The following is a 26,989-nucleotide window of genomic DNA, read 5'->3' on the forward strand; positions in this document are numbered from 1 at the left end:
CCACTAGCTGTGAGTTCATCCTTGGGGGGCTGATTGCTGGGGTAGTGCTGTGAAGACTGGGTGGATCTGTCCACTAGCTGTGAGTTCACCCTTGGGGGGCTGATTGCTGGGGTAGGTGGCCATCCTGGCTAGATACAGCGTGGGGCTAGGCTTCATGGCAGTGAGAGAGATGAGGAGAGGGAGCACAACAGCTTGAGGGAAGGCAATGGTTAGAAGGTGGTGGGAAAGTCTCCTCTGCTGTAAGTGATGTGGGGAGCAACCCCTGTTCCATCCTGGGAGAGTCATAGGCCTGCAGCTGGGCTGCCTGGGGACACAGGACAAGGTGGGAGCATCAGAAGCTGATGATATATTTCCTTGGGTGTCCTTGTGCGCTCTGCTGGGGTGCAGGTGTCCTTGTGCAGGATGAAATTGCTGTGGGGCAGACAGCCTGGCACTCCACCCCTCATCCCTGGAACCTTGTCCTAGTGCAAGCAGGAGAGACCTGACAGGAGTCAGAGGGAGCTGGGAGGAGTATCCTGAGGGTGTGCAGCAGTTTCATGAGCTGTTACTTCAGATCTAGCAGAGGATGCAATGTCTGGGCTGCCTCTGCAACCTTGGAAGAAGCTGTTCTAGAGGCTGAAAGGGGCTTTCCCTGGCAGCCCTTGTGTCTCAAAACTGCTGTGATGCTCCTTCTGTCCTCTCTGCAACCACTGCCAAAGCAGTGGTGGTGCTGCAAGGTGCTGAAGCTCTCCCTGTGCCTGGGTGATGGTGTCTGAGTGAGGTAAGTGCGCTGGAGCAAGGACCACTGCAGGCAGGATGGCTGAGGAAGGGATGCAATCATCAAAAACCTCAAACAAACTTTGAGAGGCACCACCGTGAGGCTGTCCATTTGCAACTGCTATTCCTTGCTGCTTTTCTACCATTAAGCTCTCTGGAGCAAAATCTCTGAGACACCTGCAGATAGAATATTACAGTGGGGCTTTGCCTGACACCTCCAAACCTTCCTGCAAGCCTAACAGGAAAAAAAACAAGATGTTTGAACAGGGCTAAAGTAGAAGGCTCCTCTCAGCAACACAATGCTAGTCAAGAGCTCCAGCAATCTTCAGACTCTGAAGCTCTGCTGGCTGGCTCTGGTTCTTCCTTCTTCCTTCCCACACCTTATCTGTGGCCTCCGCTTCCCTGGCTCTGTCTCCACACAGTCTGGAGGCTCCCTTGGGCGCCGCCGCCTTTGAACGTCATGTTCAGTGGTCGTGTTCAGCAGTCATGTTTGGAGAGCTGCAGGCAGGAGCAGGGAGGATACTCAGAGTTCACACCCCAGTGCCAGGGAGGAGACCTCGAAGCAGCAGCCTGTGATGCTCCCTGCAGAGGGGCAGCCGTGGTATGTGCCAAAGGGTGGTCCCAGCCTCCCGACCCACCCAGGCACGGCTGACACACACGGTGTGTTTTCCAAGAGCACTTACTTCCTCCAGCCCTGGCTGAAAACAATGGAGAGGAGCAGGCCTCAGCATTTCTGAAAACGAAGCGCTGAGTTCAGCTTAGTTCAGCAGCGGAGCCTGCTTAACCCTTTAGGTGCCGGATGGAGCAGACTTCCCACTGCAGGCAGCAGCTTGGGATCGCTGTGTGCTCCACAGGACAGGGAGACTAATAATGGTCTTGGAAGTGGAAGAAAAGACTTACGTGAGGGTCATCAGTGAAAAGAAGTGTATTAAAGCCAGCCCTCTCTGGCTGCAGTTCAGTGACCTGCCACCCTCATTTTGTTGCAAAACCCTTTCACTTCCCGTTTTCTGCAGCCCTGCAGGAACTGTCTCCTTTCCCTGCTGCCCCTGGCTGCCGGCGCACCAGGAAAGATGCTGTCCCAATGCCACTCAGTCTCGGGCATGCAAAGGGAGGAGTGGAAGTTTATGGTGTGCTGGCTCCTCTCGCTCATGCTCCTGCTCCCCACTCAAACAGGCAGGCACTGGTGTGTAGCCGGAAGGGTTTAGGATTGCAGAGACAGCATGGCACAGGCAGGTGCTTATCAGCACTCTGTGCCCAGTTGCAGAGGGTGAAAGCAAAAGCAGAATGTGCAAGAATGAGGAAATGGCCCTGCTGACCCTGCTTGCTCCTGCCAGTGTCCCATGACTCCTTCTGCTAAAATCAGTGCTTGGACTGGGTGGGCTTTCAGGGGAAGAGGAAAGGAAAGCAGCGCCCCGCCTAATGCCAAAACAAGTCCCCCATGCATATCAAACGACCCAATCCATGAAAGAGGAGCTCGTTTGACCTGAAACAAAATGTTTCATCTTGTTTGTTTGCGTTTTCCCCCAACCGAAGTCAGGTTTAGGTTGACTTCCTTTTTTCTTTTAGGTTCATTTTTAAAGAACAAAGTGAAAAGCAATGAGGTTGGTTTTGAACCTGCCAAGGAACAGTCAGCTTCTGAGGAGGAAACAGGAATATTAGGAAAGCTTGCTACTAGCTCGTTCATTGTTTCAAAGAGAAAAAAAAAATAGCCTGTGTTTTCCCCTGCTAGTTGTGTTTGTGGAGTTTAGCCGGGGTGCACAAATACTGCTGGGTCCACAGATCTCTTGTTCTATGTGTCTGTATTTGCATTTTGCCAGAGAAGAAAGGGGTTCAGAGCCGAGTCCCTGTGTCACCTCCCTGGGCACAGGTAGAACCTCTCCCTGGGGCCTTACTGTTGCAAAGACAGCCAGTGCTCAGCGAGGACAGGAGGTCCTGACCCCCAAGGACACAGCACTGGAGGCAGGAGCAAGGGACAGGTGAGTCCGAGTGAGGCTGCTTATGCAAAGCAGCCGCTCGCAACGGGAGTGAGGCACGTCCAGGGCGGCCAGGCTGGGGCTGAGCTGAGCCCGCGGGCAGCCTGGGCGCCCCTGTTCACCGCAGCGCCGGGGCGAAGGCAGCGCCTGGCAGCCCACTCTTGCCGTCGGGAGCCGCTCTGCCGCGCTGTTTATAGCATGGCTCTGGGGAACTCACTGACCTCCGCGCCGGCGGCTCTGCTGGGAAGCGGAGGTTCCCAAGATGATAAGGCACTCTCGGAAGAAATTCCTTTCCTTGTGCGAGGGAGTGGCGGTGCTGGGCACGCTCGCCCGCCTCGCAAACACGTACACAGCCCTCGGCACACACACGGGCGCGTACCGCGTCCCGGCGCCGGCAGCGTTCCCTTGGGGGACCTGGCTTGGAGAGGTCGGAGCTTCATGGCCAAGAGCTCCTCCGGAGGAAAGCGGTGCTGGAGAGCAGAGCCAGGGGCCCCGTGCAGGTGCTGGCGGAGCAGCAGGTCAGTACAGCCGCTGGCACCGCTCTGCCCTTGCGGCCGCCGTGCCGGGTCTCTCACTGCCTGCCGGTGACATGCAAACGGAGCCGGGACGTGGCGGCTGCAGGTGGCTGGAGCAGTCCGGTGCAGGGACACGGCTGCGTGAAGACAGCCTGGGGCAGTGAACTTGCATTTTTGCTCCTGGCTGAATTTGAGGTTCAGATACGGTGGTGATGAGAGCACCGGGGAAGGACAGGTTTGGTTTGAGTCCTTTGTACACAGCAGCTGATAGGAGAAGGGCAGGAGAAATCAGGGAAGACATACTGGATGGGAGAAGGTGAATTTGGTCCCAGGGAAGGGTGCTGCTGTGTGACAGCACTGGAGAGTGACACTGCCTGCAGCAGCGATGCCATTCAGACAAGGGGGTGCCTGGACAGTCACGCTGGCTCCTCTCTTGTGCCCTGGGGAGGGAAGCATGGCTGGTTGGCACTCTGCCTGTAGAGGCTGCTCAGCTGGCATGACACACCAGCTTCACAAAAGGAGCAGAGACCCTGGACAGCTGTCACAGGCAGAGACCCCCAGCCAGCATGGGCTGAGACCTCTGAGAAATGGCTTATTTACTTATTAGGACTTGGCTTTATCAGGAAGGCCAAGGTGAGGGCTTCAGCAGCAGCCATCAAGGCTGATCCAGGGGGGTAAGGAGTAGAACAGGAGGGGTTTGGGTTATTGGCCAAAAGGGAAATTCCATTTCAAGTCAAACAGGAGGCTGATACCTTTGCTTGTAGAGAGGTGGGTATGGTCACTAAGCTGTGCAGATAAAACTGCACTTTCAAACAAAGACAGACATTTTTGTTCAGAAAGTGAAACAACATTGTGGTGATTAAAAAATACTATTTTCTCCTGGGTTGAAGAATTTTACACTCATTGGTGAGCAAGTGTTGCTAAAATCAACAGCATTTTGAGTGAAGCAAAAAGCTTTTTCTGAGAACACCTGCCCTGTTTGAGCACTGATGGGTTTGACAACATGGACCCACAACAGTAACACCTTTCATGCCACTCCATCACAGAAACTTGGGCTACATGTCCTGAGGACAGGCAGGCTCAAACCCATGCCTGGATTGGAATTCCTCCCCTGGTTCCTGCTCCTTCAGGGACTTCCTAGGTCAACTTGAGGAGTTTTCTAAATGTGGAGCTTTTCCAGGGCCAGTGTGCAACACGAACAGACAGTGTCCTTGCTGCAGGGAGAGTGGTGCCAGCCTGTCCCAGCAGCTCACTTTCATGAAGGTCTCCACAGCCACATAGCTTTGCATGAGAAACATCTGCTTGACTTGAGCACACCGGGAGGGAACTGCAGCCCTTAGCACCCCAGTGTCTGGAGCTCAGAAGGGTGGTATGCTGCAGTGAAGAGGATGAGGAGGATGGTTCCTTTTCCAGGCAACCCCAGCATTTTGGCATCTGGTTTCTCCTGATGGAAGACTATAAATCCCAATTCTTCCAGCCTTTTTCTGGACCTGCAAGCTGGTTCCCAGCCAGAACTGCACAGGAGTATCACTTGGTGCAAGCCTCCCTGCAAAGCCTTTTGATTTGACTACACTTTTGTTAGAGGTTTCCCAGACAGCTCCATGAGCAGGGACTCAATCCTGCCACAGCTTGTCCCACAGCTATGTACTCCTCATGCTTTGCTTTAGGGATACTGCAGTAGTGCTAGGCATTCCCCTGCCATGACACAGAAATCTGTTTGGTGAAAAGTTACTCACTGGAGCAATTACTTACTACTCAGGAGATGCTCAAGGCCTTGCCATGCACTGGGATGCAGCTTAGCTGTCTGGGAGAGCTAGCAGAGCTCCTGGAGCACACCATAGCAAACATCGCAGCTGCAGTGACACTGGTAGTGGCAGGTGACTGTAGTAAAAGTCTATTCCTAAAAGACTTCTTCATTTGTGACTTCTCTCCCTAAAGCTTTTGGGGTTTATCTTGCTCTTACCCAGAGATGCTCTGCAGACATCTGCCATCCCTAGTGCAGTGAGACCACACAGCCAGTCCTGAGTCCTTGCCCTGGAGCCTTGGGAAGGTGAGAGCATGTGAGCAAAGAGGGAATGACACTCCATCCTGGGCTGCCCAAGACATCCCCCACAGCAGCCAAATCGGTCCCTCCTGGTGTTTGCATCTGGGGTTCAGATAGGTCTGATCTCCTCACAGGAGCTAACAGTGTGTGTGAGCAGAGAACTCATCTGTGGCTCTGCTCCACTGAGATTGGTGTGGTGCAAGCAGTGCTGCCAGCTGCCCTCACAGTGAGATAGGGAGAACATCAGTGGCCTGGCAGGAAGGTGCTCCAGGAAGGAATAGTGGCACAGCCAGCCCTGGACGGAGTATGCCAGTGTGGCATCCCCACAAGTGAGGTGAGTCACTGCTTGCAGCAATGTCAGGAAATGGGCCATCGTTGGAGGTGTGAGGTGATCAGTGTTGAAAGCTCTCTGAATGGGCCAGCTAGAAGCTCAGAAGGGTTCTGCAGACCGTGGGGCTGCCTGTACTGTTGCCGGAGGGAGGAATGAGAGGAATGTGCCATGTGGGCTGAGCAACATGCTTCCAAAGACAGGGGCGAGAGCGGTGCCTAGGGTAACAAGAGGACCAGCGCAAGGCAGCAATGCCAGCCGGGTGAGAGCTCCCCGAGTGCTGCATCTGCCTCTGCAGAGAAAGGCATAGACCTCCATGAGAGCATCCAGAGGAGGGCCATGAAAATTATTGGATGGCTGGAACCCCTCTCCTAGGAAGAAAAGCTGAGAAGAAAGAGCTCTAGGAAGACCTTATTGCAACACCAACCCTAAAGGGTGCTTATAAGAATGGTGAGAGTTTTTGTTTACTAGGGCTTGTAGTGATGGGACAAGGGGCACTGGTCTTAAAGAGAGTAGATTAAGATAAAAGAAAAGGAAGTCATTTTTTACTATGGGAGTGGTGAGACCTTGGAGGAAGTTATCCAGAGAAGCTGTGGATATCCCAGCCCTGGAAGTGTTCAAGGTCAGGTTGGACACTGCATTGAGTAACCTGGTCTAGTGGAAGACATTTCTACCTGCAGCATGGGGGCTGGAACAAAGTCTTGAAAGGTTCCTTGGGAGACTTCAGCTTACCAAATGTCTGCTGAAAATGCAATACAGCAGGGAGGAAACAGTCAAGAAGGTGGCAGCGAGGGGGCCTTCCTCTCTCACTACAACTACTTGAAAGGAGGTTAAAGTGAGATAGGGATCAGTCTCTTCTCCCAAGTGACAAGCCAAAGGATGAGAGAAACTCGACCCAAGTTGTGCCAAAGGAGGCTTAGGTTGGACACTAGGAAATATTTCTTCAGCAAAATGGTTGTCAAGCACTGGAAAAGACTCCCCAGAGAAGGGATGGAGTCACCATCCCTGGGAGCGTTTCAAAGGTGTGTAGATGTGGTGCCGACGAGCATGGGTTAGTGGCTGACTTTGGCAGTGTTAGGTTTACAGTTGGACCTGATGATTTTAAAGGCCTTTTCTGCCCTAAGTGGTGCCCTGATTCTATGATTCTAACCCCAGCCGTGCTCTGAGCGTGCCCATCGCCCCCGCCTCGCTGGCAGACGGTGCCCGGTCAAAAGGCACATTGTGCATTGTGGCCCGGGCCGAGCCGCGGTGCCGCTGGGCAGCGAGCAGCGCACTCACCCCTGCCGCTGCCACTGCAGCAGCAGCCCCACAGCTCGGGGCTGCCGCTGCTGCTGGACACATGGGTTGCTGCTTGGGGATCCCCTGGCACCAGGACCTGTCCCTGGGGTGTACAGGTAAGCTGCCCATGGGGGTGCCACGGGCCTGCTCTGCCTGAGATGGGCTGCAAGACCTGCAGAGCTCACCCTGTTGATGAGACTGCTGAGGAGACTGCACTGAGCGTTGGCTCCCTTGGGCTGCTTGTCTCCCTTTCCCAAGATGGCCACTGCTGTCCCCTGCTCTTGCTGGGCACTTGCTGTGTCACTAGATTTGGGTGCATGGGGAACAGAGATGGGAGAGGGTGACTCAGGGGGGCGTTGATTTACTTGCATGATGTTGGCTTTTCAGGAGCCTTCTTGCCACCCTTGCCCTGCTGCCACTGCTGCTCAGGAGCACCTCAAGCACTGCAAAGCCTGTGGAGCCAAGGGGGTGCTGCTAGAATTAGATCTGTGATTCCCATACTGACGTTCCCAACTGAGTGAACAGGCTCATATCTAACAGGCTGTGCTATAAGGAGGGAGGAGGGAGGTGGCTCAGGGCCAGCAGCTGTGGCCACATGTCCCCCAGGAGAGCCAGTGCCAGCGGGTGCCACGAGTGCCTCAGCACTGGCTGCCAGATGTGCAGCTCCGAGCATTGGCATCTGTGCTTGGCTCTGGGTTGGGGCTCTTACAAAGTACTTCAGCACCAGAGAGGTAAATGAGTCACTGGCGTAACTGGGAATGACTCCACGGCAGCAGTTTCAATTGGGCTCTTGAAAAAGCTGCCAGTTCCCTTTCTGAGCTGGGCCCAAACTACAATAAACACTGAATTTGCAAGTGCTGTGGGGAGCAAGTCCATTCTTCCTCTCACCTCAGTGAGATCTGGCCTCTGCCTGGCCCTGTGGAGACCCACCAGCAGACGTGGCATGACCAGTGTCCAACCTCCCACCTCCTTTGGCACATCATATGGAGACCTCTTGGATGGGAAGCGTCCTGCTGGGGATCCAAACACCTCTCCTCACCACCACTCTTCCCCAGGTGAAGAGTGTGACTCCTGCTGCCGCCGCTCACTTGTGCTCCTGCCCCGCTGGGACCACCTGCAGCACCCCACAGCAGTGCACCAGGGAAAATGGTGGCAGGAGAAGACCATGGCATCAGGTACCTGTTCATGGGGTAGGAGAGCCCAGCCCCTGCCCACTGGGCCCTGCAAAACCCAGTGGAGCCCACTGGGGTCTGCTGGGATGCAGGGAGGAGAGGAAGGGAGAGAGCAGTGAAGCCACCAGCTGCAAGCTCAGCCCAGGCAAGAGCCAACTTGGGTTTAGCTCTGCCGCTGGCTGAGTTTGCTTCCCCATGTCCATTTCCCCCATGTGAGAAAGGGGACAGAGTTGCTGCATGAAGTCTTTCGTTAAGTGTGCTCAGATCAGCTGTTGAGAAATGTAGAGCCTTTCCTGTCAAAGAAAAGCTCATTCTTTACATGCCCAGCCTTGGGCCATTCTTTTCTACTGCCAGCTCTAAATAAGGATTATAATTCTGCATGCAAATAACAGTTTGTTTGACTGACTAGCAAAGCTGGCTTAACAAAAAGGACTGTGGAGTACAGTTATGGTCACAGAAGTGACTTACAAAAGCTGCTGCACGTTCCAGTTCCAGACCTCTGGGTATGTGTTTGTTTTACAAGTCCAATCAGATTACTGACAAAAATTGGGGTTTAATCTTGTTATTCCTCCACAGCCAATACAGCTGTGGAAGAGCAAGCTGGATTCTAGTGTGCCTCAGTCTTCATTAACAGAATTACCAGCTGAAGTTTCAGTTCCCAAATCTTTTATGGCAATAGCTGATGATGTGTGAAGCAGAGAGAATGCAGCTTGAGTTTCAGATACTGACCAGAGTAGGCAGAGGAGAAAGTATCATTTTGTCTGTCAGTTTGATAAGGAAAGAGTCTCAAAAGCCTTTGGCTCTCCTGCGCTGGGGAAGTGCTCTTGCTCTGAGGTATCCCTCCCCCCCAAAATCTTTGTGTCATGGGGTCATCCTTTTACCAGATCTGCTTAGTGAGGGTCTGTCCCAGGAGCAAAGATGTAAAGTCTCCTCACTTCAAAGCCACCAGAGAGAAGTCTGTCCTCCAACCTTGGGACTGATTTTAGGATGATACCTGGTTCATAGAGTCTGCAGCTGCAGGCTTTGCTTTCAGGTGGTGTGGCCAGGCAGAATACCCATGACCTCTGACACAAGATTTGACAGCAGCTTTTTTATGTCCCCCCTCTTTGCTAGGTAAGGCTGGGGTGTCAGTGCCAAGCAGCCCCACTACTGAGGCAGCAGAAGGCTCACCAGACAGCTCCTTGGTGCTGCTGGCTGCTGAGGAGAGCTTTCCAGCAGGTAAGATGCTGCCTTTGTCATCAGCTAGCTTTGCAGTGATTGAAGCTAGCGAGCCCTGGCACCGCAGCTAACTGACCTCTGTCATCTCTTTGAGTTTCTCATCTTTGGGCTGGGTTTGTGGTGTTTGAGCATCACAGGCAGGCGAGGGCTGGAGGCACTGCAGTGGCAGGCTTCAGAGAAGCAGTGTGACAGAGGCACCTCTGTGTAGCATGGAGCTCTTTCTTCCCCTTAACCCTGCACGTTTCCATTCCCAGAGATTTCACTCTTCTTCTCTGTTGAGAGCCGTTCCTCTTGCTGCCTCAATTCCCAGCTCCAGGAAGCAGCCAGAAAGAAAATGTGGGCCCTGGAGAGTGATGACAGAGATGTCTGTGCCCTCTTCAAGGTAGGAGCCCCAGACAGGCAGAGGAAAGCCTGTAATGGCAGGCCTTTGGTGTGGTGGAATATGTGACAGGATGCAAAATCCAGCTGAGAAAGGCTTCCAAGGCTACTGCAGGATGTGTTGCACGTGGAAACTCTGTAGGAGGCTGGAATGGTGGTGGAAAGAAACTGGTAACAAATGAGTGACAAAGGCAGGAGCTTCATATTGGAGGCTCTGAGCTGCCTGAGAGTTCATGCAGTTAGCCCTGGGGGGAGTTCACATAGCCAACGTTTCACAGGGCTGGGATCACCTATCTGCCTGACTCAGGTCCCTCATGCAGGTGGCACCTCTGGACGTGTGGAGAGGTTCTCAGAGTATTGGGCTTCATAGAGAAAAATCACTACAGCTATAGAGATGTTTCCTGAACTGGACTTTCCTTCCCTGCTGGTTGCTAAGGCCTTGGCCTGTCTTGCTTCCTGGAAGACCTGGAACAGTGTAGGCATATTAGTGGCAGCATAGTGAAAGAAGAGCTTCTCCCTCAAGGCAGAGTTACTGCTTTCAGCCTCCAAGCTGCAGTTTGGAATCTGTGCCTGAACAACTGGAATGGCTGAACATTAACCCATGTGTGGAATGGTTCAGTTGTTTGGGTTTCAAAAGCACAGTGGCTCTGGTGTGCATCACAGGGGAAAGGATTTGGAGGAAGAGGTGAAGCTCCTTTGCCCTCCCACTGCTGCACCATTGGAGCTGTTACTGTGGGTACTCCATCCCTCCTGCATGAGGGACTCAACTAGCTGAGCATCCTCCTTAATCCCAGGCAATCAACTCACCCAGCTTCAATCTCAACTGTGCTAATAAATGAGCACCTAGCCTCATTCCAAAGTCTAATATTCCCACATTGACACAGGAGGCAGATTCTCGGGATTGTCTCTTTATCTTGCTTTGTTTTCCATGTGCAGGAGCTGTCAGCCAGGCTGGTCTGTATGCAAGCACAGGAGGATCGATTCCTCCTCACCTTCAAAACCTTAGAAGAAGTCTGGAAGTTTTCCACATATCTGGCTTTAGGTAATGTTTGCAAGGTGTGGGAGATCTAAACACTGAGTGTGGGAAGTAGAGAAGGTATTCTTCAGCACCAAAAACCAGTAACATAACAGGGAGGATAGGTGAAGAATATGAGAACCTCTGTGTCCATCTACAGATTTATGAAGCCACTGTCTGGGGCAGTGAAAGTCATTCAGGAAGATGCCTTTTGGGTAGTCCCTTGATTATATTTTGGGGATGGAGACAGAATTAGAAGCTGTTTCCTGTGTCATTGCAGACTGGGATGGCAGACTGGGAGACATCCAGAGAGCTCTTCATCCTGCCCAGTGAAAGAGGGTGCTAACCTGGCTTTCCCTCTTGGTTTCTCAGGGTACGTGGGCAGCTGCCTGGAGCAGCTTCTCTTTGACCAGGAGTACTGGCTAAACTGTGCTCTGATGGAGGACACTGAGATCAGAGTTACTGTGGATGAAGATAGCTTGGCCACCATATATATGGGTCTGCTACTCCAAGAAGGTGAGAAAGAGCTGCCTGTGTAAGGACTTCCTTAAAAGCATCTCAGCAGAGTTCTGCTGTAGCCCTTTGCTGGGCTATGCATTGCATGGGTGTCACTGACTTGAGTGTGACTCTTTCTCTCTGCAGGTAACTTTTTTTCCAGAGCAGTGCCTGGTGTCTGGCAGCTGGAGCAGGAGGGAAAGGAAGGCCTTCAGCTCTGCAAGAATGAGCTGATCCACATGAAGAAAGTTGGAGAGTCCAAGTGGGAAGGGGTGTCCTTACTGACAGGTCAACGAGGCCTGGTGCCTGTGACAGCTCTAGAGCCAATACCTCACCCATTTTACCAGTAAGTAGATTGACCAATTAATAGGACTCAAGCCACGATTCTTTCCTGGTCCTGATGCATGAGCTGGCACCTAGCCTGGGTGAGAAGCTGTTCTTGCCGCTAGCAATGGGCAAGAGCTGTGCAGTTTTGTGAGGATATGCATTATGCATAAAGGTAGCCACTGCAGCCAATTCAGGTCCTGCTAATGGGACGGAGCAATGACATACTTCATCTGTCTTTCTTGTATCATGTTGATTTAGGTCTTACATGAGATTATTTGTTATCTAAAGGTGACAAACTGGAAGAAAAAGCATAGCTCAAGAGTTAGGTAATGCCAGTCAAAGTGGGGCCTCACGTTGGACACCTGACTGAGCCTCTAAGACACCCACAGCTCCTCTTGTACTCACAGGGTGGCATCCTCCTTGCAGCCTGGCAGATTTAGCTTGCTTTTGCTGTTTGGTCTGAGGCTGCAGCTGTGAGGTGCAAACTGCCCTCCATGCCCACTGACAGCATTACAAGGAATTTCCAGACTGGCTGTGCTGGCTCCATAGCACTTCTGCCATTCCCAGAGGACAGAACATGTGTCCTGTTTGTGTGAGACCACCCTTGGTGCTGCCCTCAGGACAGCACTGCTCGGGGAGGACCAGTGTGGTTCACCTTTATCTTACAGGTGGTTCCTGAAGAACTATGCTATGAATTTTGGCATCTCTCATGAGATTAGTGGGACATCTCAGCCAGTTGGTGAGTGTAACACAGCTGCACTTCCTAGGAAGAGACATGGCTGCTGTAAATCTGGGTTTGGGTACAGATACAAAGGGCCCATCTCTTCTCTCCATTGCAAGGTGCTCCAAGGAAATACTATTGCTTCTTTGGACTCTTTTGAATGGAGAGCAGAGCTTGCATGTTGCAGGTACTTAGAAGGATGATCTGAGTAACACAGAGTACAGTGGTGGTGGCATCCTTCTGCCCCTGGATATTTGTTTTCTGCTGCAGCTGGACCTTCCCTTTAATTTCTTAAGGGCTGGAGTTTTAAACAGGCTTCCACCTGTGTGTATATGAAACCTGTGCCTCCCACTCACCCAATTAGCCTTAGGCCATTTCTGCTCTGTCTTGGACACTCTTCAGAGCACTCTGGACATGGGAGGTCACTGCAGGTGTAAATCTGGTGTGTAGTATGATGGACATAGCACTGTTAAAGATTTCACTCCTGGCACAGAGTGAAGACAGTGCAGTCTCTGTGAAGCTCTATGTTTCCAGCCACCTTCCACACTGCAGTTCTCAGGGCGTTCAGTCTTTGACTGTGTGGTGTTTATCCATGCCTTCATGTCACTGTAATCCTCTTCTCAAGAAGAAACAGCATAGATCTGAGCCCAAGAGCACAGTAAATCTCAGGGCACAGAGAGAGCTAACACTGAAATGCTCTTCTTTGCCTTGGTTTCCCAGTCAAAGGTAGATGCACAGCCACAGAGGACCACAGAGCAGCAGCATGGGATGAACTGAGTTTCTCCAAAGGAGAGAGCATAGAAGTCATCGGCTTCTTCATGCCAGGACTGCCGTGGCTTGTGGGCAAATCCCTCAGCAGTGGCAACATTGGCTTTGTCCCAGCCCGAGGCATACGTCCCCAGGCTTCTGAGCCTCTGTAAGTCTAGAGCTGCTGTCTAGATCAAAATAAGCTCAGGAGAAAATTAAGGGAAGACTCCAAATCCTAACTTAGGGCTATGAGAGAGCCCAGGGCAGGTAATTTCTTTGCAAGGCCCTAAGAGAGAGTCCATTTGAGGTCTGGCCAGGGTCCTTGGCCAGGCTTTGCTGCCAACAGGCTTCAGGAGTCTCTGCCCAGAGAAAGCAATCATATTTCTCTTGTCTCAGGTGATTCTTGGAGAGGAACACATCTGGCCCTAGGCAAAACCTGGCTTTATACTAGGGCAGCCCAGGACATCTGTGCACCAGACAAGCTGGCTGCACAGTTCCACCTAGGAATGTTCTTGTCTTTGTAGCTTTTTTGTGAGGGGCTGTGAGTCTGGCAAGGGTGAGGAGAGAAATCGCTCTCTGCTCTGCTTCCTTCTGCCCCTTTGCTTTCCATGGGATGCCAAAGCAGAACAACCCACTGGCACAGTTCCACACTGAGCAGAATTAAACACTCTCCTGAGGACACAGACAGGAGTTATCTGGGAAGGGAGGGTGACAGAACCCCACTTTAATGACCCTGGCAATTGTCTTTGCTGCTGGTTTAAAAACATACCTCTGATTTAATACCCATAACTAACAGTCTTCTCCTCCAGCAGTGTGTGTGGGAGGACAAGGTCTTAACCTGTTGCTAAGTCTCTTGGGCTTTTCTGGATCAGGCTCACTCAATATAAGTCTTAGACACTTTGCTCTTCCACTACAGAGAACAAAGAGGAGATCAGAAGATGCCCTGACTGCAGAAGGGCTTCTGAAGGGGGAAGAACAAGTAGGTTCCTCCCTCTGGTATCCATTGGTTCCCCTGTGGAGAACCTGGATCTGAAAGTCCTGCCAGGGCTGTATTCATCTGCAGCAGAATTTTTCTGTTGAGAGGAAGAGGAGGGAGGGGAAAGCCCATCCCATCCCACCCCACCCCAGAGGACAGCAGTAATGTTAAGGAACACTGACTGTTTGCCCCTCATGTCTGCCTCAACTCAGGGGAAAGGGCTTGGTGTTTCTGAGCGAAGAGGAAGAGTCCTCACTCCTGCGTATCCCCTGCAGTGGTGGCGAGCAGCACTTCAGCTCCCTCCTGCGAGACCTGGCTCACACTGACATCACCTCTGTGTACCGCCTGGGTGAGTTCCTCCTCTCCTTATGTGCCCAGCCCTGTGGGTCCCCATGGACAGCAATGCTGGGCAGTGCCTAGAGAGCTCCCTGCTCAGGACTTCACAGGGCAGACAACCTCTGGCCCTCTGCTTAGCTTGGTTGTGGAGGCTGTAGATACCCTCAAGAGTTGGGCTCTGCCACCCAACGGGTTGAAGGTAACTTCTCTGCTTCCAGGGCAGTTTGTTAGCTGTGGTTCACCCTGGCAGGTGCTGCTCTCAGCTGATCATGGCTGTAGGTTCCTGCCTGCAGCAGTCTGCTGCTGGCTGACCTTTGGGTATATACTGAGGGCGGTGCACAGCTAAAGTGACACCATCTCCATGCCTATTGCAGGAGCCAGGAGGTTGGGGGTCCTGGGTGTCCTTCTCAGTTTCTCTGTGCTTGGTGTGTGGCTTTTGGACCACAGATAATTTTTCTGTCTTGTTTCTTGTTTTTTCACTACCTATAAGCACAAAGTATCCATGCAGGACTGAGCTTGGGGTCTCCTGGGGTTTATGGGATGCCCCAGACCGCTCAGCTCATGTGCAGTGGGCCAAGGGTAGGATCTGTCAGAGATGCATACCTCAAATCTCTCAATAGACATCTCAATAGACTTCTTACAGGTGATAAAACTCTATCTGTGAAAGATAAGACCTGCTTGTTTCCAGGTAACTCTAATGTTAGTGATGCCCACTTCAGCACTGCTGCTCTCCATGGTCTCACACAGAGACAAACCCCAGCAGACGAGGGGGTTGAAACTGTAGCTCCATGTAGTGTCTGCAGCCAGAAGTAAGATTGTCCTCCCACATAGGGGTCTGGGGATATAGCTGAGCAGCAGGTCTGAGCACCCTGCTCTGTGCATTAACACTCTTTTGGCCTTTTCCTTTTGTCCTTGTGTAGATGGGTTTGAACCCACGGCCAGGTTCCTGAAAGTGCCATCAGGTAAGTATGTGGAAGGGACATAATGAGATGCTTCTATGATGACTTCTGAGGGTGAATGTTCACATGGGGAAACATCCCACCATGTTTTTTCTGTCACTTCCAGAAGCTGTTCTCAGTGGCTGTAAGGACATTCAGCTGCTCCAGTCCTGGGAGGAAATAAATGACTTGGCTACAACTAGCACCTCCGAGATGTCTAGCCCAGGGAGTCAGTCAGCCTCTGCTACACTGGAAGATGTTCTCCTGGAGAAGCTGGATGACTTTGATGATCCCAAGTTCTTTATTGACTTGAATGCTGGACATATGGAAGATGCTGATGTCTTTGATCCCATATTGACCTTCCTTAACCAAGACAGTTATGTGCCCAGTTATCAAAGCCTCTATGATCTCAGTTTTTCCTTCCTCAACTCCACTTTTTATGGTTTCTCTGATGAAGATGAGCTGGTCTTGTACCTTGAGACATCCAGAAACTGGGCCAAGAGGACTCATTCAACTTGGGCTCATGTCAGGCTCTGTTTCCTCTTGGGTAAGCTCTGCATCAAAAAGGTCAAGTTCTCCCAGGCTCGAGTCTACTTTGAGGAAGCCATGAGCAATCTGCATAGGGGTTTTGGGGACCTGCCTCTGCTGGCTGCACTGCACGTGAACCTTGCCTCCATCTACTTGAAACAGAACATGAAGCACAAGTTCTCATCCCTGCTGGGAAAAATGGTGGCCTTGCTTGTCTGCTTGCCTGGCCACTCTTTCAGCTCTGAGAATGAGCTAGAAGTCATGATGTACATCCTGAGGGAAGCCATTGCTGTGGGTAATGCTCCCTTGGAGGCACGGGTCTGCTTCCTTATCGTCAAGCTCTTCCTACAGCTGGGCAGAAACGATGAAGTGCTGCCCTTTACTGAGCATCTTCAATGTCTCACCACCTCTTTAGTAAGCCCACACACTAGTTCTGTCTCACTGGATGCCACGCCCATCTTGAGCTACCTGTATGACAAGAAGTACTTGCCAAATATTGCACTGGCCTCTGCCAGGTTGTTTGTCCCCACTGGTGTCAAGGGGACACCGACGCCCATTTGGAGAGCTGGCTTCATCCTCCAAAATACTTCCAAACTCCTGGGAAGCCATCTGGAGAGGAGCAGCATCCCAGCACTGGCTTGTTTCTATCTCAAGCAAGCACTTCACTTCTCCTGCAAGAGCAGAGCTGTGCCCATGCAGAGGACGCTGTGTGCCATCTTGTCTAAGCTGTACCTCCAGCACGGAGTGTTGGACGGGGCAGTCTGCTATGCAGCCACGGCCGTAACCCTTGGCAGACTGATGGGTGAGGAGGAGGCTTTTGAGTCTTCCCTCTCTTTGGGCTGGATGTACCTTCTGCACAGCCAGCCTGGCCTGGCTGCAGACATCCTGTGGCAGCTCCTGCACTCTCTGCACAGGACAGACAGTGTGACTCAGGGCGGAGCTGTGCACAACCTCCTGGCCATTGCCCTCAAAGGAGAAGGGCAGGTGCAAAAGGCTGCAGAGAACTACCTGCGGGCTCTGCACAAAGCCAAGGAGACTGGGAACAAGAGGAACCAGGCTATTGCCCTGGCTAACCTGGGTCACCTGAGCCTCTCACGTGGGGCGAACCAGCTGTCTGAGCTCTACCTGCTCCAATCAACTCAACTCTATGCAGAGCTCCAGGGCACTGAAGACATGGAGATGGAGCTTGTGTGGGTGCTACTGTGGCTAGCACAGGCCATGGTGAACAGGCAGAGGATCGAAGATAGCAAACTCTGCTATGAACTGGCATTGGTTTTTGCCCTGAAGTGGCATAACGTGAGGAGTGAGTACAGCTTTGCTGGTGGAAGCCAGGGCGGCGTTCGGCTCCATGCAGCACTCTGTCAGGTCCCTAATGCAGTCCCCTGACCTGTCCTTTTCCCTTCCCTGTACCATGCAGGTCAGCTTCACATCACTGAGTGTCTCTGCCGTTTCTACAGCAAAGTGTCCCCCAGCCTGCAGGCCTGCATCACCTATCATGAGCACTGGGTGTCTCTGGCACAGCAGCTGCATGACAGAGAGATGGAGGGCAATGTTCAGCAGACCCTCAGCCAGCTATACCAGGTTTTGGGCACATCTGAGTAAGTCCTATCTGTGCCTGTCAGATGCTGTTAGAGTGGGGTCTCTGTTTACCTAAAGCAAGAGCAGTGACTTTCCTGGGGTGTCCGTGGGCAGAGGTGGGGACCTGTTAGCTGGGGCAGAGCTGGGATCTGGCCAAACAGTTTACCAGAGAGACATCCAGCCTTGACCAGAGGGGACCCAGCGACAGGGAATTCATCACTTCCTTTGAAGTGATTAATCACCACTCACCAGTAAAAATAGGTTCTTTATCTGTTGCTTGAATAAGTCTGGCTTCAGCCTCCAGCTCCTGAGTCTGCCCTTCCTATCTCTGCTGGAATATTTTCCCCAGGGAGATACTTAAGACCCTGTAGCAGCTCATCCTGCTTGACACATGCAGGTGACATGAAATCAGGCAAGAGGGGAGAGAAAGAGACCTGGGCAGACCACAGACTTTCCCCAGTCTTGGAAGGCAAATGTATCAAACAGTGGAGAGCTGGCTGCCATGTCCCAGAAGGACAAATGAGCAGAGGCTGTCATTAACTTGGATGTTAACCTTCCCATGCAAGGTCACAGTGAGTTCAGAGGGAAGGTATTTAGGAAGCAGATGCCTGTCATGTGAATGGTGCTATTTAAGATCACAAAACACCCCATTCCCTCAACTCGAAGGACAGCTGGAGCCCAGTTGCCAGCAGGAGAGACACCAAGCAAACAAACATGCCCTGGGCACTGCCCGCTGCTCCTTTTGCCACAGCTGCCTTCTGTGGGCAGTTTGTTCAGCCTGCTGGCTCATCCTGCTGTCCATCCCTTTGTCCTCTAGAGACCAGGGGCTTAAAGAGGGGCTTATAAGGTCTTGCACATGTAGCCTTTTTTGGCCACACCAAGGGCCAAACAGTGGGCAGAGATGTGGGTTTGGGTGCCAGATGTTATCTGGAAGCTGAAGGTGCAAGCACTTCCTGCTCATGCTCCCATGTGTGTGACTCTGGGGCTTAGTGTAGAGGGAGCAAATGGGGCTTGCAGATGACCTAGGCAAAACTCCCTTAATCAGGTGAAGCAAGCAGGGATGGGGAACAGTTCCTTTGGGAGCAGGTTAGCTTGGGGCTGTGCTGAGCACTGGGGTTCCAGGCTGGTCTAAGGTTGCCAGATGATCCACATGTGGAGACTTCCACAATTTTACCAGGACACATTGCTCAGACTTGTGGCTGTCCATTTGTCTCTAGCCTTTGGCAACTGTAGGAGGAAAAGACAGAAATGCCAGTGGGGAGATGGTGTGGTAGCTTTGCAGATGATTGCTACCCCCAGTCCTGTGATTGCTCTGCAGTGGCTTTTTGCCTGTTACCATCACAGGGCTTTGAGACAGTCCCTGGACTGCACCAAACAGAGTCTAAGGATCTTCATTGACCTTGAGGAGACTGTGAAAGCAGCAGAGGCCTGGCTGCAGGCAGGAAAGCTCTACTATCTAATGCAGGAAGATGAGTTGGTGGAAATGTACTTTCAGGTATGGAGGAGGTGGCTCAAACCATCCCATTCCCACACTGGCTAGCTGCATTCCCATCACAGCTGCTCGGTAGGTGCTGAAAATCCTTCCAGCCTTTTGGTGCTGGAAAATCTAGAAGGAAAAGTTCTTATGACCAGTGTAAGCCTGCTGCTGGAAGGAGGAGCTGTTGCCTTACATTCATGTACTATCTGGCACTAAATTACCTCTTTCATACACTGGGCTTAGTGGCTTTTTGGGTGAATGTAAGTGAATTTATTGAATAAGAAAGTGATGTGGGAGTGCCAAAGGAAGCTGGATGTGCCAGGTGACCAGTTCCATTGTAGATAAGGGGTGAGGTACCAAGGAAGTGCTTAAAGACTTCATGGAGTAGAAGTTTCTTTCCATCTCTAGCATTATTAAATCATCTAAGCCACAAAGCAGAAGAGCAGCTTGTAAAAACCTTAGGGCTCCCTCATTCAGGGAACAGTTTCTACTGATAGGAGATCCTTTCACGTGCCCAGGGTAAGCAGCGGAGGCTGGTTTTGTTTGCTGAAACCAATTGTGCAAACGTCTCTATCTGAGTCTCACTCTAGTTCTGCTTCCTTCTAGGCAGCCATTCAGACTGCTCAGAAATGGGAGAACCTCTCCTTGGCCATGGATCTTTATGAAAAAGCAGGTGATACCTTTTTTAATGGCAGTCGAAACAGAGGTCGAGCGGTGGAGTTTTATAGGGTACTGTTCCCTCCGAGCATTTCTGTCCTTGTGCCCCTGCTGGGTGATGGCTGTGGGGAGCTTTGCTGCAGGGCTGGCTGCATGGCCAGGCCAGTGGAGATGGATGGGGTGGTTATGAGTGTGCCAGAATGCAAACATTGCTGCAGCGGGCAAGCCTGGGGCACAGACTTATTTTGCAGTGGCTGCAGCTCACTCCAGGGGTCATGTGGGAGGTGGGAACAGGGTCCTTACATTACAAATCCTGGCAGTGTTAGGAGTGAGCTGGCTGCTGCTGCTGCTGCTGCAGACATGTTCACAGAATTTCAGGCTCCAAAGAAAGGCAGAGGCATGAGGCTCAAGTTTTGAGAACCATGCTCTGAGCTATGAACCTCATTTTCAAGAGAAATGTGGAGCTAGAACCTATACCTGCACCGCTCAGCCACCCATTATCTGCCTGCCATGCCAAGTGCTTAGTCCATCACCTGCTGCTTTATCACCTCTCTATGGGCAGTGCTGTATCGATACTTCCAGTAACGGCTGGGGTGCTCTGTTCTCTCTCCTCAGGGAGGTGCTGTGCCCTTGGCCAGGAAGCTAAAGGCCACAAAGACAGAGCTACGGCTGTTCAGTAAGCTGGCAGAGCTGCAGATTGGGCTGCAGGGCTACGAGAAGGCTCTGGAGTTTGCCACGCTGGCAGCAAGGCTGAGCATCAGGGTTGGTGAGTGATGCATGCCTGTAGGGTATGGGCAGCTGCCTTTCTGGATGAGAAGAATGTGCACATGCAGGGGGAATCTCCTGCTTTCATAAGACTGCTGCACCTATTTTTATCCTAAGTGGTAACTTCTTTTTAAGGCCACTTCCCTTTTTAAACTGCACGACAGCCACAGAGGAGCCCTCTGTTGCTACCCAACAGAGCATGGGAAGTCTGATGGAGGCACAGGTCTGAACAGTTCCTCTCCACCCTTGCCTCTTGTGATAAACTCATCCCTTCCCGTTACAGAAATAGGTTGAATGGCCAAAATGCCAGCATAGGTGTTTGGGGTGGAACTGGTCTTGTAACAGCCCTTTCTGGCAAGCAAGGAGTCTTCTGGTTGAATGATATGCTCCTTGGGCATTCTGTTCAGCCTTGCTATTAGCACCCCTGCCCGTGGCTGTTTTCTCTGAGCTGTCTTCGGACTCATTGTCTCCCTATGAAGATATCTGTGCCTCCAGGCTGTTGAGCAAATGCATCCCAAGCAGCTCAGCATGTCAGGCTGGGAGGGTGTTGTGAGCACGCTGCAAGCTGACCATATCAGCCACTCTTCTCCAGGAGATCAACTGCAAGAGCTGGTTGCATTCCACCGCTTGGCTACAGTCTACTACTGCCTGCATATGTATGAGATGGCAGAAGATTGCTACCTCAAGACGCTTGCCTTGCGTCCTCCCTTGCTGCAGTGCTCTGGAGAGGCCTTGTACTACTGCAAGGTGTACTGCCACCTCGGCAACATGACCCTGCACAAACTGAAGGTAGGAAACCTTTCCATGGTGCTGTGTCAGCTACTCTGGTCTTGATGGAGAGCTGGAGGTGGAGCATCACATCTGCTGGCAGAGCAGCCCCACGTGTAGGTGGCTGCATCCTGTGACTCTCCATCGTATCTGCAGCTTCAGCAGATAAATGCACACAATGCTGGCACAACCAGGCTTTGAAGGAGGAAAGGCAGTTTGGAAAGGAGTGCTGGCATTTAGCTCTGACTATATAGAGACCATTCCAATGAAGTCAGGTGTCACTGGGTTCTGCCTGGAACCACCAGGCTCTGTTCCAGCTCTCTTCTACCCTGTGACCTTCAATTAAACCACTTCCTAATGCCTGCCCTGTTCTTTACTGTTAGGATGAACAGGATGCTGCAGCCTACTTCCTCCTGGCCCTTGCCGCAGCAACTGAGCTGGGAGACCAGAAGCTGCAAGGACTCATTCGTGCCAAGCTGGGTGACATCCCTGGTGCCCCACCGGGCTGTGCCACATACCGACCCAGGTGGCTGAGCGAAGGTGGCCACGTTGTCTGACTGCCCTGCCACCCTGGCAGCAACAGTGCAAGCCATCAAGCAATGTGCTGTGCTGCTGGCCTGGGTCTGTGCTCTCTGGAAGAACTGGCCCAGGAGGTCCTGCACTGCATCCTAAGGAGCTGGCAGCATTTGGTCTTCTTGTCCAGACAAGCAAGGGACCAAGCACCTAGGACCCTGCCCTCATTTTCTGGGGGCAGGGCTGTGCACCACAGCCCAGGTGGCACATCGAGGCTGGGCATCTGGGCAAGACAAGACACTGGCAGTGGTGCCAAAGTGTGTGGAGCAGTGAGGCTGAGAGACAGGTGACATTTCAGGAGTGTGGCTAACCAGCCTGGGAGAGGGATAGGAAAGTGCTGCAGTCTGCCTGTCTTCCCCCAGCTGCCACACACACCTCAGGTCCCATTGGGCAACTCAGCCCCACCCAAATGTGTTTTAATTTGAATAGCAACTTCTTTATTTATTCCTATCTGGCATCTGTCCTGTCTGCTCTGTAGAGGTCTGTGACTCACCTCCTGACCAGAGAGTCTTGGGTCTCTTTGGTACAAAGCACCACCAAAGCTCTTGTTGGTTGAGAAGAAGAGCTGGGGAAAGGAAGAGAAATGAAAGGGAGCTGGTCAAGCCCCTCCTGGGGATGAGCCCCTGTGCAGGTAGGCTTGGGGCAGCTAGGAACCCCAGCCCTGCCTTAGTTCTCACACTGGATGGGAGCCAGGGTGGCCTCTCCTGCCCCACAGCCTATGTATCCTGTCACCATCTAAAGCATGGGTATGCTGAGGGTCCTGCACAGGAAAAGACCCATCAGTTCTCACTTGTCCCAGGCTCTGCAGCCCTGCACCCTGTCCAGCTTCTCTTCTCCAGGCTGCAGAGCTGGGGAGGAATGGCTGCTGAGACTGGGAGCATGGGCCTGCACTGCAGCATGTAGCCAGACCCATGGGCAGTGGTGCTGGCAGGGTGCAGGGGGTCTTTTGGTAGGGAGAAGCTGCCCACTGTGCAGGCAGCAAGCTGCTGGTGCCCTGAGCTGCATGGCTGGAGGAGAAGCAAATACTCCTGAGCAGGGGCAGCAGAGGTACCAAGGAAGTTTCTCCAGTGAGCTGCTTCCCAGCAGCAGGAGCAGGACACAGCTCTCCTCCACAGCCTATCTCACCACCAGAGAGCAATAAATGCCCACGTTTGCAGTCTCATGCAAGAGAGTGCTGCTTCCCAGCTAATGCAGACCTCCATTCTCAGGCTGGACTGTTTCAGAGCGAGGAATAAACAGGTTTTCCAGCTCACCTCTTTGACAGTCAGTGGTAGAGACCCAGCTGGGGCGTCACAGGGAGACCCTGTTTCAAGTTCTTCCACCTCCTAGATGCACTTTTCTGCTTGGAAATGCTAAATGTGGAACATTTCTGTCCTTGCCACTCTTTGCAGACTCTCTCTAGCCTCCATCATGGGGGCGGTGAGCAATTTACTGCTTGTGTACCAAGCATTCCTGCAATGCCATCAGGGGACCCTCAGCCCTAAGCTCAGAGGAGGCAGATCTTTGCCCAGTTTGAAGTACAGCAAGCTCAGGGAGAACCGCTCCCCAAAACCTTCCTGCCTCACACCGTGGGGCTGCCTGTTCCCAGACCAGGTGTCTGGTGCTCACTTCACTAGTGCAGGATCTTTACAGCAGTTCTCAGGTCAGTTCCTCTTGTTATTTTCATACCAGTCCCACATCTTCACACCAGAAGGCAGGTTGACAACTGGACTTCAAGGCCATCAAGAGAGGAGATAGAGGGAAGCTTTGATGGCTCTGGAAGACTTAATGGTCTGCAGAGTGCAGAAATTCTCTGCCCTGCCTTCTCTCCTGCCATCCTCTGCACCTTACTTAGGGATGTTGCCCAGCCTAACCATAGCTGCTGCACTCAGACTGTCTGATCCTCAGCAGAGGACCCTGCTTTGGGTCTATGAGATGAGGCCCAAGACCACGCTGAGGCTGGTTCAGGCATCCCAGCAGGGTTCTTCATACCATTGGTTGTAGTGGCTGGCTGGGATCTGCATTTGGGGACCAGTGGCCAGTGGCTGTTGTGCCTCAGTGGAGGATGAATCATGCAGAGAGTATCCTCACTAAAATATCTGTTCAGAGCCAAACCCGAGGCTGTTCTGCCTAGCACCAGTGAGAAAAAAATGGGCTTTGTTTAAACACAGAGGGTCAGTGTCTCAGCTGGTCTAAATCAGCTAAGCTCCACGAAGTCAAACAGTGATGTTCTGATTTGCAGGGACTGAGGATCTGGCTCATGGTTTTAAGCAAATGTGTCCTCTTTAAATCACAGCAAACAAATTTGTGGTGCCTGGGGCAGCAGGGAAGTGGGGGGAAGACTTTCTCCTTGTGAGTGTTCCATAAAACATCTTGTTTCCCTCTTATCCACCAGCCTGCCTCTATCCTCTGTGACAAAGCTGGGCTGTTTTCCTGGCAGCATAAGAGCTCAGGGTGGCTAGGGCTAATTAAGCTCCATAATAATACAAAACCACAGAATGGTAGAGGTTGGAAGAGATCTCTGGAAAGAAAGTGAAACTTTGAGTGGTCAGTCGTGTACCAGAGTGAGGATGTTGGATCACTTTAGCCACCAGCACAATTTAATGGGCAGAGATGCTCTGGGGACTTTGTGCCAGAGGATGTCATCAGGTGATGACTCAGGTCCTGGGGTAGCCAGGCTGGGGACAATTGTCCTTCACTCCTTCCTTGGTGGGGGTGATATTGTCCATCATTCCCAGGGCATGGTGTCTGGGAGCTGTGTGTCTTTTAGATCCAGCAAGGAGCACCTGGGTGTATATGCAGGGAAGGAGCACAGGGACCATGTAAGTGGTACTCACCCAAGGTGCTACAGGGCACAGAGTACGGCCAGAGCTCTCATACTGCTCCAAGAGAGAATTGGAAGAGCAGGACTGTGGAAACATCAAGGGTGTTTATCCTATGGTAGGCACTGTCCACCAGTGTTCAGTCCACTAATGCCAGCCCAAGCAGATGGAGGAAAAAATAGAGGAAAGGGAAAGGATGGATCAAATCTCTTGCACCAGTTGTTACCTTGCTGTGGCTTGTGACTTATTTCTGAGCTGCATGTGACCATCTGCTCCATGCCCAGGCTCAGGAGTTTTCCTTCCCTCAGTCCTCAGCCAGCCAAGCTGGAAATAGGACTGGTGGGAACCACGTGCAGCAGCTCATTCCTTCATATGGCTGCTCAAAGCAGCACCTTCATTTAAAGTGCTTCCAAAGGAAAAAGGCTGCTGTACAAACATCCTTGCTTCAGCTTCAGTGCTTCTGCATGATGGTGTCTGGACCTTGTGCCGACCTGTCTCACACCCATCTTTCACCAGTGCAACCCTCCAGGCACCAGCACTGCCAGTCCTGGCATAAGCCCACCTGAGGGCTAACACTGACACACTGACTCCGGTTTTGTTTAATGCCTCAGGGAGCCACTTAAGGTCTGGAATAAAGAGGGACTGGATTTCTTTAACATACGCTCATCCTTGGAGAGTGGAAATGCCATGACAAGAATAATTGTTGGATCAGCGTAGCTGTGGTATGAACCTCCAGAGGCATAAGCAAAAAGGAAGCACTGATAACTGTAAATGCAGACATGGACAGGAGTGTAAAGGTAGCCAGATCCCTTTGGGTTTGCATGGAAACTACTCTTTCCTGCAGAAGTGCTGCACTCAGCAATGATAATTATTATCAGCAGACATCTTTCATCACTTCTTCACTGTACAATATTGCAGATTTTCACTGGGGGCTGGATGGAAGCTGGAGAGAAACCTTTCTATTCCCATATGTAACATCCAGTCCAAACCCAGCCTTCTTCTGCTGCATACCTCACAACCTATCACATAAATGAGGGGGAGAAACTCTCTCTGAGTAGAGTCAAAGCCTGGCACTTGGGTAAGAAGAAGTGCCTGCTGCCTGGGAGGAGAGCCTGAATTTCCGTGGTGCGCTCCACAGACCCAGGGTGTGAGTGGGAGCCTTCACCAGAGAGTTTCAACCACAGCTGCTTTAATCTCCCTGCTAAAAGGACACCGTGGCTGCACAGAGCTGTTCTGAAGTTGAGTGCCCAGGTTTTGTAGTTGGGAGTCCATGGGTGTAGCATCATTTATTCAGCTCTATCAGCCTTGGCCTTTGGCAGAGACTGGCCTCCAGCCTGCCTCTGCTGGAGGCTCATCAGTGATGTGGAAGAGCAGAGAGCCTCAGGCAGAGATAAACCTGAGCTCATCTTCTCTCAGAGGTGGCTGGTCCTCTCCAGCCAGCATCTTATGTTGCTTGGCACAATAATGAGAAGTTGGTAAACACCAGCTGTTCTGCTAAGCAGAGGTGGGTGAAGTTTGTAAACTGGGCAATTTAGATTAAAACCCATTTATTTTCACAGCACCCTGGGTTTTTGTTCAGTGATAATTTGGATCATAAACATGTAAGCCAGAAGGCGTATCGGAGGGTGATGCTGGAAGGCTGAGCAGCCAGCCAAGAGTCACTAGCTGCAACTGCATGTGCTGAAATTAACCTTCCCTGTGCTACCCTAAGGCAGGCAGCAGTGCAGTGCAGCCTGTCCCTGGGCTGAGGTGGGGGCATGTCTGCACTGCTGCTGTCCCTGCCCCAAGGGTTTGCCGTGTCACTCAGGGAGGAGAGAAGCAAAACCAAGAGAGGAAGGACAGGGCAGCTGGGAAGTGGCTTGTGGACAAGGAATAGTGAGCCAGATGCAAAACCAAAACCCCAACTGAGGTTAAATATTTCATTTGTGCTGAGACAAGACAGCATCAGGCAGGGGTCAGCCACCCAAGGATTTACCCTCCAGAGTCACTTCATTCTCCCGTGGTCACTTCGCAGGACTGGAGAGACCAGTGCTGAATGCTGTGCTGGGTTTTGCCAGGAAAAATATCTCTCTGGAGCTGGAAAGGGCAGAGAGTGAGCTGGTAAACATGCCACAAACCCCATTATCCCTTCCAAGCATAAACCCCATTATCCCTTCCAAGCATACAGCTGGTAGAAACCACGAGGGTGAGGAGCAGGAACACATGGAAGGGCAACAGGCTCTCCTGGGTACCAGCTGATGGGCAAAGAGTTTCATGTTCCTGTCTTGTCTTGGCTCTGAAGACAAACACGAAGGTGCCAGGGTGCACTGAGGGTCTCAGTTAAGCCATTTAGAGCTCCTGAGCTCCTGCATGCTGTCCCAACAGCTACAGCTCTTCTGAGCTGGAAACACAGGCAGGAAACCTGGCAGCAAGAGGCTCCCGCAGCACTGGAGACAAGTGTAGGAAACAGTACCAGAGCCAACAGATCCTGTCACACCGCGGGGAGGGGGGGGATTAAAAAAGGCTCTGTATTTGGCTGCCATGAAGGCTGTTGGGATGCAGTCCAGGAATTTGGATGAATACAAAGAAATGAGCCTCTGAGCACCAGACGGCTTTTGAGAAAGGAAGAATGAATTCTTACATAAC

The 26,989-nt window shown here is 52.0% G+C and overlaps 1 protein-coding gene across 1 annotated transcript; it reads left to right on the forward strand.

Annotated features, from left to right (window-relative positions):
* The first annotated feature begins 5,594 nt into the window (after positions 1-5,594).
* SH3TC2 (SH3 domain and tetratricopeptide repeats 2) lies at positions 5,595-22,050 on the forward strand. The gene is given in 21 exon segments (XM_064162247.1): positions 5,595-5,617; positions 6,772-6,820; positions 6,822-6,902; positions 6,905-7,010; positions 7,950-8,069; positions 9,180-9,284; positions 9,539-9,666; positions 10,599-10,704; positions 11,050-11,193; positions 11,320-11,518; positions 12,168-12,238; positions 12,941-13,136; positions 14,156-14,292; positions 15,200-15,241; positions 15,345-17,048; positions 17,163-17,343; positions 18,668-18,818; positions 19,407-19,529; positions 20,073-20,223; positions 20,815-21,011; positions 21,374-22,050. Coding segments are annotated over 21 exon segments (4,188 nt in total). The 3' UTR covers positions 21,548-22,050.
* The last annotated feature ends 4,939 nt before the right edge of the window (positions 22,051-26,989 follow it).

This window comes from Pogoniulus pusillus, chromosome 22 (genome assembly GCF_015220805.1).
Source record: "Pogoniulus pusillus isolate bPogPus1 chromosome 22, bPogPus1.pri, whole genome shotgun sequence".
NCBI lineage: Eukaryota > Metazoa > Chordata > Aves > Piciformes > Lybiidae > Pogoniulus > Pogoniulus pusillus.